Genomic DNA, 13,338 nt, shown 5'->3' with positions numbered 1-13,338 from the left:
GTTGTAGCCCTGCGTTGTTCGAGTCAAGGTCGAGCCTAGGTCCTTGTGGTTAAGAGCCTCAATTCTATACCATGCATCAATTTTTTCCCTTGCAATACATCAATGCACAAATCTTTTGTGTATTTATTAAAAGAGTACAAGACATGTATATGCATCTCTCGATGCTACCAAATAACATGGCTATCATTTTTATATAATTGCATTATGTCATGGCCGCCTGGGTGATATCTTTGTTTGCAATTATTCTAGACGTTGTGGAAAATAATGGGGCTCTTATGGTCCTTGAGGTAAACTGCTTTCGGGATAGACACTGTTAAGTGTATGAATAACGGTGGTCTTGTGTTCATTAATTTGTTTTGCTTTAAGTTTTCATATATGCTTGTCTCATGATTAACACAAATAATATAATTATGTGGGTATAACACTTTCTCAAACAAACAAGCTCCATTATTCCACATCATATCCAAGACATTACATAGACACCAACAAACAGATGGGTTGACACAGATTATGGACTGGATATCCACCGTGCGAGAAACCCACATGATATTTTGAATGAAAGATAGAAAGAGGGTATGCTAGCTAACGCATACTCTAATGACACATGCAGACCATAACAACGACCCATCACACTACAAGCAAAACGCAAACACATTTCCCCATCAAATTATTGACATTGGTGCTAGTCTTTCAAGGGACGAGATGCACCTCAAGCCTGCAGCGAAAAGTGAAACAATGGCTAGTGTCATGTCAAGCATTCATACATAAAGCTTCATTACTTGATATGCAACACCCTATAAACTAAATGCACAAAACATTCAACAAGCATTTGATTTAGTTAAATATGGCTAATGTTGTTAAAACAGAACCTCCTTTAATGCATTTGCACTTGAATGTCCACAAATGTCTTAATGTAATGCAGTTTCAGTAGGATAATATGTATGGTAATCCATTTCTCTTCAACAAATAGAGCACAAGAATTTGAATATAAACTCATAATATTATACTTACGGCTTGTGTAATATCCCTTGTGAAGCGTACACGAATATTGAGTTCTTTAATACCATCTTCAAAAGTAGAGGCCGGATGATTTGTGAAACTTATTATACCTTGTGCCATAATGAAATGACCAGTTCCACCGACAATAGACCACTGCCCACTTTCCAAACCTGCGGTTATACCCATCACTTGAAGGGTGGACCCCGCAAACCTGTTTCATGTTCAAAATAGAAAGTTCCGTCATAGGGTCAGAAGTGCATGTAGAGTTTGACAAATGCACACTTATTAATATGTGTCTATACACTAGTAAGGTGTGTGAAACCCTTGGCTACAAATATAGTACAGGTAAGGACATAAATTTAATGTTGCATGCAAAGAACTCATGAAATATACTTAGATATTGAAAAGTAGCGAAACATATTACCTTCCTTGCTGAAACTCTATGTTATGAGTCGTGTACCATCTGTTAGGCTTGGTTAAACCAGCCTGGACATGCACACCTTGTACACATGCAACAACCGTGTCTGTGGAATTTGTTGTCTCGGTAAGAGTCCAGTCATGGACTATCGTCGTCCCAAACCCAAAAGGAAAACTTGCTTGGAGTAAGGTTTCCTCATTGCGATTTGGGTTGCTTGGCCCGTCGACGAATTGGTGCAAGAACAAGTGCAAGTTAACCTCGGTCATACAAGGGAACTGACATATCTTAAGAGGTGCAATCTCGTCGATGGGGCTAGAAATAGCAATGATTTGTGGTAGCACTATGAGTAGACAAACCAAGACACCGAATGGACTAGCCATGGAGATGATTGTATGCAAGAAGGGGAAAAGAGAGAACTGAATGGGCTAGTTGAATGGGGGAGGGGGGAGTTGTATCTCGTTGTGTTTTGTGAGAGAATAAGAGGGTAGATGTATTCTATATATAGAATGCTTGGAGTGCCAGTGCCCACCTCTGGTGGGTTTCTCTTGGGCCTTTAATTAGTGTTGTTTTAGACTTTTTAACACCCTATGCAACTTAGACCTGTAATCCAACTAAGGATCTAACATGACTAGTTTTCCATGTCAGGATTAGGTATGGTTTTTTTATCCGCATAAGGATGTCTCACAAGCCAACTATCTAAATTCACTATAATTTCTAAATATTGGTAAGTTTATGGTTCTTATGGTTATATAAATGCTTATCTCATCGAAAAATGAACTAACAAGCAATAGTAAACTATACCATATATGTAGAACATAATAATTTGGAATATACATGTGCCACTTTAAGTATTTAGATATGTGCATCTAATAAATAGACAAATTCGTGTAGTGTACACTTAAACACAAGGTATATACACCACCTTTGTACAACATACCGATAAAAATTGTAAAAGCTATAAATAAATGGGATTTCTATTTTCATGCCCCTCTTTGATTATATCTAGGTGATTTATCCTTTTTATGCACTTAGCAACTTTCAATTGTAACAAAAAGGGAAACATATATTATAAAAGAAAAAATTATCCGAAAAATAAAAGCTAGTTGGCCAACGGACAATTACAGAAAGTGCAAGATTGGTCGACATCAACTAATGCAAGCAATGGATATGGATTCATTTTGACTAGCATCTTAATAAGGTATATTCGTCATTTTTAAGCTAATTTAAATGTGTCAAGTCAGATAGTTGGTGTACGCACATGTACGCCTTTAGATACGTTGGTACTTACCTTGGTTTGCGTACAACCAAAAGACACAATTATATTTCCATGGACTAGTTGCAGATATATATTGTAATTATAATATGCAATTAAATCCCTCAGGGGTGGCTAGCTACATGTATATTAATTTAAAATAGATCTAAATTTCCCTATATACTTCATATATGACTCATGTTAGTGGCATATAAAAGATATCATGACAGGATGTAGTATATGGATGCGTCGGATGTCATTCAACTATTGTAGCATGCATGTGATAATTCATGTGCGTTCTAGCTAAGATTTGAAACACTCCACATGTCTGCATGTGCGACCTCAGTTATTAGCTTTGGTGAAAGGTCATGACTATCTACTTGACCCATGCATGTAAGCTTAAAATTGACGAAAAGACCTAAGATAGTCAAATTGAAGCCATATTGTTTTGTCTGTTAGTATATGCCGACGGGTCTTCTCTTTATGTCGGCATCCATAGGCCAAATAAGTAGCTCTTATTGTATGGATGGACCTGTATGCCATCATATGTTATGGGTGTGGACAGTATGTCAAGTGCATCCATGTTATAATCTCTATGGATGCCATATAGATGCGGTGCTTGTATCTTAGTTTCTTATCCATTGGACACATAGATCTCAATGCTCAGCCTGTGGTATAGATAACATGATGTGGATGTGCCCAGTGGCGGAGCTACGCAAAAATAGTTGGGCGGGCGAGACAAACAAGTGAACATTTATTTTCCTAAATTACGATGAATCATGCTACTTCATCAGACATAAGACTGCCCTCACTAATATTTTAATTAAATCAGCAGATATATGCAGCCCGTGCTCGCCCTTGGCTGCTTGATGTATGATGCTGGCCAGCTAGTGGCCACTGGTGCTTGCTGTTCCGCTGCAGCTCGGCTGCTCCTTGTGGCCATAATTACTGAATCTCCCACTGCTAGTAGACTAGGCTTATGAGCTACCGATGTAGTATGTGAAAGAAAAAAGATAGCGGCCACTTCGGCCTTGCTGTAGCTCCGATCATGGGCGGGCCACGGCCACTTTGGCCTTGCTGTAGCTCCGCCAGTGGATGTGCCATCCAGAGAATATTTCCAAATCATCTGATCTACAGATGTACAACCTCTAAATGACAGTTAATGAAGTCCTTGACGTGGTAATATTATGAATCTTTAGTCGACTTGCTAGTTGTGCACTGCATAATAATATTACTATGGTAAGATCATGTCACATTAATTAAATTAGAGCATGTACTTATACCAGTTATGAGAAGGTTAAGATCCATTTAATTAGCTGCATTTATGATATTGGTTTTACTTGCAAAGTCTGGCCCAATAGAGAGTAAATTTCGATATGGATCCCCAAACATTAAATCAAGCTGTTGAAAATCCATTCAATTTTTTTTGCGGCTGGAAAATCCATTTAATTAACTTTCTACAACAGAGCCACATGCTCCATATTTAATGGATTTAGCAATACAAGAAAACCACTGCTAGAAAAGAAAATTGCATCCCAGTCCTTGGAGATACAAGTTAAAGTGGTTCTTAACATGTCAGCAATGAAAATGGCGTTTTGGAGGCCGAGCTCCATGGAGCCCTTTATTTTTGAAAAATTCAAATTCAAACTTTTATGTTTCAAAAAATCCAAAAAAATAATGCATGCATGTAAGGATGTAACCCACATGTGTGTAAAAAATTCATGATGAAATACCTTGAGTTGCTACCTATACAAAAAAGACATATTTATGGCCTGGGAGGATGAATAGTATCATGTGTTAAACAGCCCTAGATTTGTATTTTTTGCACAACCCTCATTTCAACGTATTTTGCCCTGAAAATTTACACATATGTGTGTTATGCCTTCATGTATTTCTATGTTTTTTTTGAATTTTTTGAAACGTAAAAATATGGATTTTGATGAAATTTGAATTTTAAATTTGGAGGCCTCATTGGAGCTCGGTCACCAAAAGGGATTTCCGGTCAGCAACTTGCATTAGTATTGGAATTTATGTAATTGTATAGTCTGATGTGTATCTTACTTGCTAATATTCTGATCTAGAATTCTCTAAATAAAGTTCAAATAGAGTACATATCTATCAAAGCTGATGAAGCACTGATTAGCTTATGGTAATATAGATGCTTATCACCTCGAGCAATGGACTAACCAGAACAAAAGAACTTGGAGTATATGTGTGTCACCATTAAGCATTGAGATATGTCCATCTAATAAACAGGATAACCAAATTCACATAGTGTACACTTGAACCATTGTACAGCTTTTGTGCAACATATCTCAATAAAGAATGTAAAACCTATGGATAAAACATCTTTAGGGACACCCTTTTGACGCACTTAGAAATCTTGCAATGTACTCCCTCCATTCCTAAATATTTGTCTTTCTAGAGATTTCAACAGGTAAGTACATACAGAGCAAAATGAGTGGATCTACACTCTAAGATATGTCTATATACATTCGTATGTGGTAGTCATTTGAAATATCTAAAAAGACAAATATTTAGAAACGGAGGGAGTAACAAACTGGGCAACATATATCATATAAGACGATTTATCGATGCAAATAATAGCTAGTTGGCCAATGGGCGATTACAAAAAGTGCAAGATGACTCGACATCTACAAATACAGACAGATGATATGGATTCGTTCATGACTAGCATCTTAGGTCTATTAGTCAATATTAAGCTAACTTACATCTGTCAACTCAGATAGTTGGTGTACATACTTGGCTTGGTTCGCGTCCAACAAGAAGTATCAATTAGTGTCAAGAAAAGAAACAAGAAGTATAAATTATATTCCCGAGGGGTGGCTGCAGGTATAGTAATTTAAATTTGATTGTTTGAATTGTCCTCTGTACTTCATATATTATTCATGGCAGTGGCCTATAAAAAATTATGACATGATATGATAGTTAATGTGTGTTCTAGCTAAGATCTGAACAGTCCGCATGTTACCACCACATGCATGTACGTGAGGATTTAGCCATTAGCTGTGACGAAAGGTCATGACAATCTACTACAAGTCCATATATGTTACTACAAAAGCGGCAACAACTCTGCCATGGATTAAGGGAGAACATGTGCAATATGTACAGCCAGACAAAGCCCAAAAGCTAGCCAAAAACAGAGGGAAATGAAAAGAAAAAAGATGGGCCAGTAAACAAACACAGTCCATCGTCGACCCTCTAAAGAAAATAAAAACTATGGTTGGATTGGAGTAGTGGTGGCTAGGGCTGCAAGTAAAGCTCGAGGCTCGTAAGCCACTCAAGATCGACTCGTATTTTGTTTCGACTTGAGTTTGACTTCAAAAGAAATAAGCTGAGAATGAGCACTTTATGTAGCTCGATCAAGAAACGAGCTGATCATGGGCCAACACTCGCTCGCTCGATTTAGCTCGATAGCTCGACATTATATAATAATATTAAATAATTTTGATAGATATTAAATAAAATTGTATAAATTTTTTCATATATGTTGTGTACATCTTTTTTCCATTTTACGTACTAGCAAACGCGAAAGCTTAATGAAGCGCGGATTTTTTTTTTTGCCTCAATAAGGTACGTGGCGAGCCATGTGTCAATTATCCTGTTATTCTTGGCCAAAGTTTTAGAACGGACGCACCTTCATTTTTCTGTTTTTCTGGTTCATTCACGATCTCTTTCTACTAGTCTACCGGTAACATTTAATAATCTAAACATTTGCAGATATTGTTATAATGTTTATATTGAGAGGATCCGAGTGTTAGTTTCACCCAGGACCACCGGAATCGCAGGACCGGCCCGGCCCGTGCTGCAGCTGGATCTTAATCTATCATTAGAGTAACATGGCTTCAATGAGACTAACTTGGATAAATTTGTGACGATGTCACTTGTGTAAAATGTGTTCGAATGATCGCCATATTGCTTGTTGTTTTTGTGAAGTGATATTTGAATGATGTTATGTATCTTTGCGATGATATATATGCATACGTACTTATTTGTATGCAAGATTTCTCAACAATAAATAATAAATAAACATGATTGAACATTTGCCAAGTTCTGTCGCTCGACAAAACTATTCCTGGAGCATTTTGCTGAGCACAATAGTCGGCAAAATGTGACACGTGGCAGAAGCTGGTAGCTCCAGGAATCTTTGCCGAGTTCCACACTCAGAAAATGCGGAAGCAGCTCCTGAACGTCTTCCACGGGTTTTCTTTGCTGAGTTCACCCTGCACAAAGCTCCCCAAAGGTGTTGACGAGTCCCCGTGGCGCCATACTCAGCAAATACAAGAACCTGACAGTCGTCTGTGCCATGTGTCGCATTACTATTCTTCAAAGAATTTGCCGAGGTCTCCTGCAACATACTCTGCAAAGATAAGAACTTGGCAGCTAGTTCTGCCACGCATCATATTTGTTGAACGTTTGTTGGGTTCCACACTTGGCAAATGCAAGAACACGGCAACCACCTATGCCACGCACCACGTTTCTATTCATCAGGCGTCTGCCGAGTTCGGCATGCGAGAACTCGGCAATGCTCTGGCCACGTGGTACCACCATTAATAGGTCATTTCGTCTAGCGCTAGTGGTTTCTAGAGTTCTCCTTTTTGGAAACTCGAGAAAGACTCTATGAGTATTCTCGAGTTCTTGGTATAAAAATTCGGCAAAGTTAACTATTGCCAATGTGTTCTATCGAGTATTTTTTTTGCAAAGTACCGCACATGGCAAACACATTTTTGCCGAGTTCTTTTGGATCTTTGCCGAGGAAGTCGGCAAAGTAGCTGATTCTAGTAGTGACGGTCAATTTTGTCATTTGACATCACTTGTAGAAGATTACTCCAGTGTGGTGCTATGACCAGTGTGACAGTCTAATCTGTTCTAGTGTTATTTGCGGTTCTGGGTTAATTTTGGACTTCAGCAAGAGTTTAGAGGATGAAATGTCTTTAGCTTACCAAGAATAGCTTATACATAGGAATCTCTAACAATTTTCATTGTTTTGGCTCTAGGGACCACATGCTCATGTGAGTCAAAAATGGCGTCCTTAAGTCTTCTTCTTTTATATATCGTTTTTTGAAAGAAAAAAATACAAATCTAACAAACTAAATTTAAGTACATGGTTTGAGACATGGTAAAAGTTCCAAAAAGGTATAATAGCTTTTACTTGCAATAACATCTCATAAAAAAGGATCTCTCATGCATGTCCTCGAGGAAGGCGGGAGGAGGAGGAAGCGTTTGGTGGATTTGGTGCAATTTAATGTGGATGGGGTTGGCGGGTCTGACGTCGCGGATTCGCCCGAGGCCCCAATCCGCACCATGTTTGGGCCGGATATGAGGGGTGTCAGTCAGCCCGGGCATTTGAGGCTCGTTTAAGGAGCCAGTCTGGGTCGAATTTTCGTGATCGTTAGTTACCGAGCAGCCCGTCCAGCCATTTGAGGCGGGTTTGAGGCACCCGGCTATAGATGCTCTTATCCTTATCCTTAAGGTACAAACTAGAGATGAAGATCGAAGGTTCAGTACAAGGGTGTAATTTATAAGAATCATGGCAGTGGGTAGTTGGATAATGCGACCAAGATAAGAGTCCAACATGACATGTCCCCACATGCATGTATGTGCCATATATGGTAGTATATACTAGTATCATAAGACGTTGAAGCTTGTAAATTACTTTGAGTCGATCCTTGCACGTAGTTAGATGCATGATTGAAAAAACTAGGGTTGATAGAGTATACTCATTGAATAATCTAGTAACACACTATATGAAATATTTGCATCTACACAAGGGGATTGGGTATTCATATTACCTTTGTAGACTGCAAACCCTAGATGATGATCTCTTCGTAGTACGAACGGGCTGGAGACCGTTCGAAGCTTTGTCCCCAGCGGAGTCGCCAAAAAGTCTGTTCGCACACGAACACATCACCATGTGCCGTCAATGCCAAGGGTGATGCACCGCAGCTCATGTTGAAGGAGACCTGGCCGGAAGCGTGGTATGCAAGCAGTCCGGCGGGTGCTTTCGTAGAGCCAAAATCCCACACGTCCGAGAGGGACCCCGTCAGGGCGCGCGGCAACTATGGGCTGCCCTAGGTCGAGCTGATCGCCCCTAGGGCCTCGTGGATCACTGCCCTCCATCACGAAGAACGAATGAAGAACAGGAAAGAAGAAGAACAAGGGAGAAGATAAAGGTAAAGGTAAAAAGTGATATATTGATAGATCGATTGTGTGTTGTTATTCAATCGGCCGTCACCTCTTACATATATATGAGGTGGCTGGACTTTCCGTACAAGAAAAGGACTCAAATCTCATCCAAAACATCAAAAGTTAACCTAACTCGGACTAGGGGCGGAACTTCTGGTAGTCCCGGAACTTCCGGGCTAAAATTACATCAAGTAGCCCTCTTGCACCACTCCTGCATCTCGCATATGGCTTCACATCACAGTGGTCCCAAAAGCAATGTTGTAGATCTTGCAATGGAGAAAAACTCATTAGTTGATCACTTTTTCATCTGAGGACATCTTGAGGTTGAATTCGAGCCTACAAATCTGCAAATAATGTTGATATTTCAGTTTACAGGGCGCACCGCGTGCAAACTTTCTGTTTAGACCGGAAGTTGCCCAGAACTTCCGGGGTAGACTTCTGCAACACAATGTTTTGGCTTTAACTTTTGCATACAAACTGTGATTGAGATGTTTTTTATGTCAAAATCAATTGTTTTGACAAGACGCACAACTTTGTGTTGAAACTTTTTCCATATGAGGCCATCTTAATTGGGTTTCAAGCCATTCTTTAATCTTGTACAACATGAGCATCTCTGATCTTGTCGTAACTTTTGCATCTGAGCTCTGTTTTAGACCATCTTCATATCCATCTTGATCTTCTCGAAGAGAGCCATCCCATGATGACTTTCAATAATAAGTTTGAATTAATTTTGACATACCTTCAAGCTACTCTTTATGATTGTGCCACTTTTGAGCATCAACACGGCGACGACCTCCCTGGTGGCTGCCCGCAAGCAAGATCCAACAGTGGCGCACCCAACGGGAGTGACGCAAATGCCTCCCAAAAGCCGCCCATCCCCTATAGATGACTGCAACGCCCGCACGGCCACACTACCTCCGACTGCCACGTGCTTCGCAACCCCTCGCAACTGCCACGACGCTTTGACCAGAGAAAACCTCATTTAACCAGAAGATACCGCCTTTGCCAACCACCGACAACCCATGCTCTTGCCAACCGCCCCTAACAAAAAAAGCCCACAGACCTGCCACCTCACCAGACGCAGGTTGTACACACGAAGACCCGGTCAAAATTGATCGCACAAGGCAATCGATCGCTTGGATCTCTCCTGGACGATTTTGCCCCAGGGAGCTTAGTGATATAGGGGATTTCTTCAATTAGAAACATCTGACATGGATGATGCACCTCAATGATTAGCAATGGTGATGAGAACGGCCATCTACTTGCACATACAATATACTTCCATGTTACTTGGTCATATCATGGGTGTTCTGTCACTAATCCAATTTTACGTGCAAATATAGTAATCGTAACTGACTAGAAGGGAAAGGCACGCTTTGCTGCGCTTACTCCATTATAACCGATAAAAAACAAAGTATTCATCAACAAAGTCTTCATGTTCCTATTTCTCGACCAAACAATACATTTTGGCGAGCCTCGGAGTTTTGCGTTTCAGGAAACTTAAATTAAAAATGCAATTCTATCCGTCAACTTTCAAACTGAAGTAGAATGACTCGAGTCGAGAGAGCAGAGTCTCTAAGAAACAGCTTTGAGACAGAGCACTTTCAGAGGCAATCAAATAGCATGCAAATCTTTCTAGGGCAAAAGTTTGTAGGTGCAACACGAATAAGTGAAGTTAGTGATCATCTGAAATTAGATAATGTATAACAGAAAACAATATGCAGGAACTAAACTATTATGACAGAAGAATTGACAAAGGTCATCCCAAACTATTTTGGGGGAAATCTTTAGTTTCAGCCATGCATCATGGCCTCGCAACACCATTTAAACTATAGGAGCCTGGAAAGAACAACATATGCTAAATCGTTAAACAAAAAGTGCTGACTTTTCCAGAACCTGTACATTCAATTCACATTGTAGAAGAGATGAGTACAAAACAGAAGTACTAATGGTAAAAAAATCTTCGATTGTAGGTAAAACATTTCCGCCTGACATCATCTTTTGCATTGCAGGGACAGTGAAAGAACAATTGATGCTAACACTACTAGGTAAAAGCCTAGCAGTAGCGCGGGTTTTGGGCCTATTAGTAGCGCGGGGGCCGGCGCTACTAATAAGGCGCTACAGCTAACGTATAGCAGTAGCGCGGGTGCCACCCGCGATACTACTACGTCCTTTAGTAGTAGCGTGGGTAAAAACCCGCGCTACTACTACCAGCGCGGGGTTTTTTTTGAATTTTTTCGAAAAAATATTTCGATTTTCTCCCTATTTTTCAAATTCTGAATTATTTTAACCTCAAATCTCTAATCACCCCTCATCGCTGCTCAATTTAATCTCTAATCACCCCTCATCATTCCAAATCATCTAACTTCCCGGACGGTCACCCATCCTCTCACTACTCCAGCCTGAGCACGCTTAACTTCCGGGTTCTATTCTCACTCGTTTCCAAGTCTGCACTTGTTGTTTTCCTGACAATAGTAAGATGTCAATCCTATTAACCTCAGGAATTTAGCTTGAGCATGATGTCACACATTTCACTATTTGAGTTCGAAACTATTGTTCTAAAAAAATTAGTAACACTAATATTTCTTGAATAATTAGTTTGACCACAGTTTGACCATAGTTTGACCACAGTTTGACCACACTTTGGCCATAGTTTGACCAGATTTGACCAAAATTCAAAAAACTAAAATAATTATTTAGTAACACTAATATTCTAGAATAATTAGTTTGACCATTGTTTGACCACAGTTTGACCACACGGTTTGAAATTTTTTCAATTTTTTCCACTCTAGATCTTAAAAGCCCCGTAACTTTTTTTCTGTTTGGTTTTTGAGGATTTTGAAAATGTTTAACGGGGTTCCCCCGATTAAATTTGGATGTAACTTTTCGAGTAGATGATTTTTCATATAAAAAACTTTTTCATCCGAGTTAGTATGCAAAAGTTATGCCCATTTTTACAAATTCTCGAGAGATTTTGCAAATAAAGTCGAAATTCATATTTGCAAATTTTCCCAACAACTAGACCACATATCACATGGGAAACTTATTTTCTTTTATTTTTTTGACATTTTCATCATTTTCTTTTATTTATTTATAAACTGAAAAGGCGATCCACTAGAGGGGGGTAGAGTTTGAAAATGGGACCTTTAGTAGTAGCGCGGTTTTTTTCCCCTTCGCTACTACTATGGCACCCCTTAGTAGCAGCGAGGGCTAAAAACCAACGCTGCTGCTATCAAACTTAGTAGTAGCGAGGTTTTAAAAACCCGCGCTACTACTATGGCATGTCCCGGGGGCACGGTAGAGACCGCTTAGTAGTAGCGAGGGTCAAAAACCCGCGCTACTACTATAAACTTAGTAGTAGCAAGGTTTAAAAACCTGCGCTACTGGTAAGTAGCAGTAGCGAGGGTTTTTAACCCTCGCTACTACTAACTTTCTGTGTATAGGGTTTTCCCTAGTAGTGTAAATCTTCAAACAACAGTTATCAAAGTTTTAGATAAGGTAGTGTGTCTGCACTACATTGTAGAAAAGATGAGCACGGAAGCATATCTTCCAGCAGCGACATACAGATGGTGCTACACTAAGGCGAAGAAGGTAACTTTAGTTTCAATATAAGAGTTAGAAAGTTTACATGGATTCCTTATGTCAGAAATAAATAACTATTAGCATGCACCACAGAAACGGTTCCTTCATTGCTAAAAAGAGCAGCCTGCAAGCCAGTCACTTGGATGTTGAAGATATAAATAATCTCAAGGCCAGAAACAATCTAAATACATTTTCTTTTGCGTAAAGAACAAGTAATTCAGAGTACACACACCCTTCTGGCACCATGTTACAAAGACTACATAGGAAGAGCATGAAGTAGACCGAAGAATAATTAAACCTAGACCTAAATCTGAAATGTAAGCATCAGGTTATGCTTACCTCAACCAACAAACTGCATGCAAAATAGAGGTTTGTATGGTCTCTCCCTGATGAAATTGTGCATGTGATGATTGCTAAAATCCTTGCATAGGGTAGATCTAGCTTATCCAGTTGTTTGAATCATACTACCCAATCCTAGCCTTACTACTTGTTGTGCAAATATCAGTTTGACGCTTAAGGAAGCTGGGAAGTAACTTTAAATGTGTTGTGCTTCGATTATTATGTTATCCCAAAAGCATTTGATATATTCATAGCCATGTTCCATCCCATTGTAGTTGTATGTTCGAATGTCCAACCTCGCTGTCCCTTTTGGCTTAATAGTATTTGATGAGGAATCCAATTTTTTCAAAACAAGAATACCAAAATTTAACTTCCTTTCTGAAAGTGTAGAAAGTGAGTTGCTAATGTTCCAATACATAATTCTTTATGGACAACAATCTGATGGAAAAAGTATTCATCATCACAAGTGAATGACCCACTGTTTTGCGAATGATTCTTTATTTGAGTACACAAAACAACTTTATCGCCTACCTTAACTGAG

The 13,338-nt window shown here is 39.4% G+C and overlaps 1 protein-coding gene across 1 annotated transcript; it reads right to left on the bottom strand.

Annotated features, from left to right (window-relative positions):
• Positions 1-447: 447 nt before the first annotated feature.
• Positions 448-1,871, bottom strand: LOC119341211 (dirigent protein 5-like). Its single transcript, XM_037613078.1, has 3 exons — positions 1,424-1,871; positions 1,012-1,210; positions 448-715 (listed from the first exon to the last, which is right to left on the bottom strand). Exons 1-3 carry the CDS (start codon positions 1,795-1,797, stop codon positions 710-712), a joined length of 579 nt encoding a protein of 192 aa, XP_037468975.1. The 5' UTR covers positions 1,798-1,871; the 3' UTR covers positions 448-709.
• Between the last annotated feature and the right edge of the window lie 11,467 nt (positions 1,872-13,338).

The sequence above is a fragment of the Triticum dicoccoides genome, chromosome 7B (genome assembly GCF_002162155.2).
Source record: "Triticum dicoccoides isolate Atlit2015 ecotype Zavitan chromosome 7B, WEW_v2.0, whole genome shotgun sequence".
Classification (NCBI taxonomy): Eukaryota; Viridiplantae; Streptophyta; class Magnoliopsida; order Poales; family Poaceae; genus Triticum; species Triticum dicoccoides.
The sequence above is the reverse complement of the archived record's forward strand: the minus strand, read 5'-3'. Positions and strand labels throughout refer to the sequence as shown.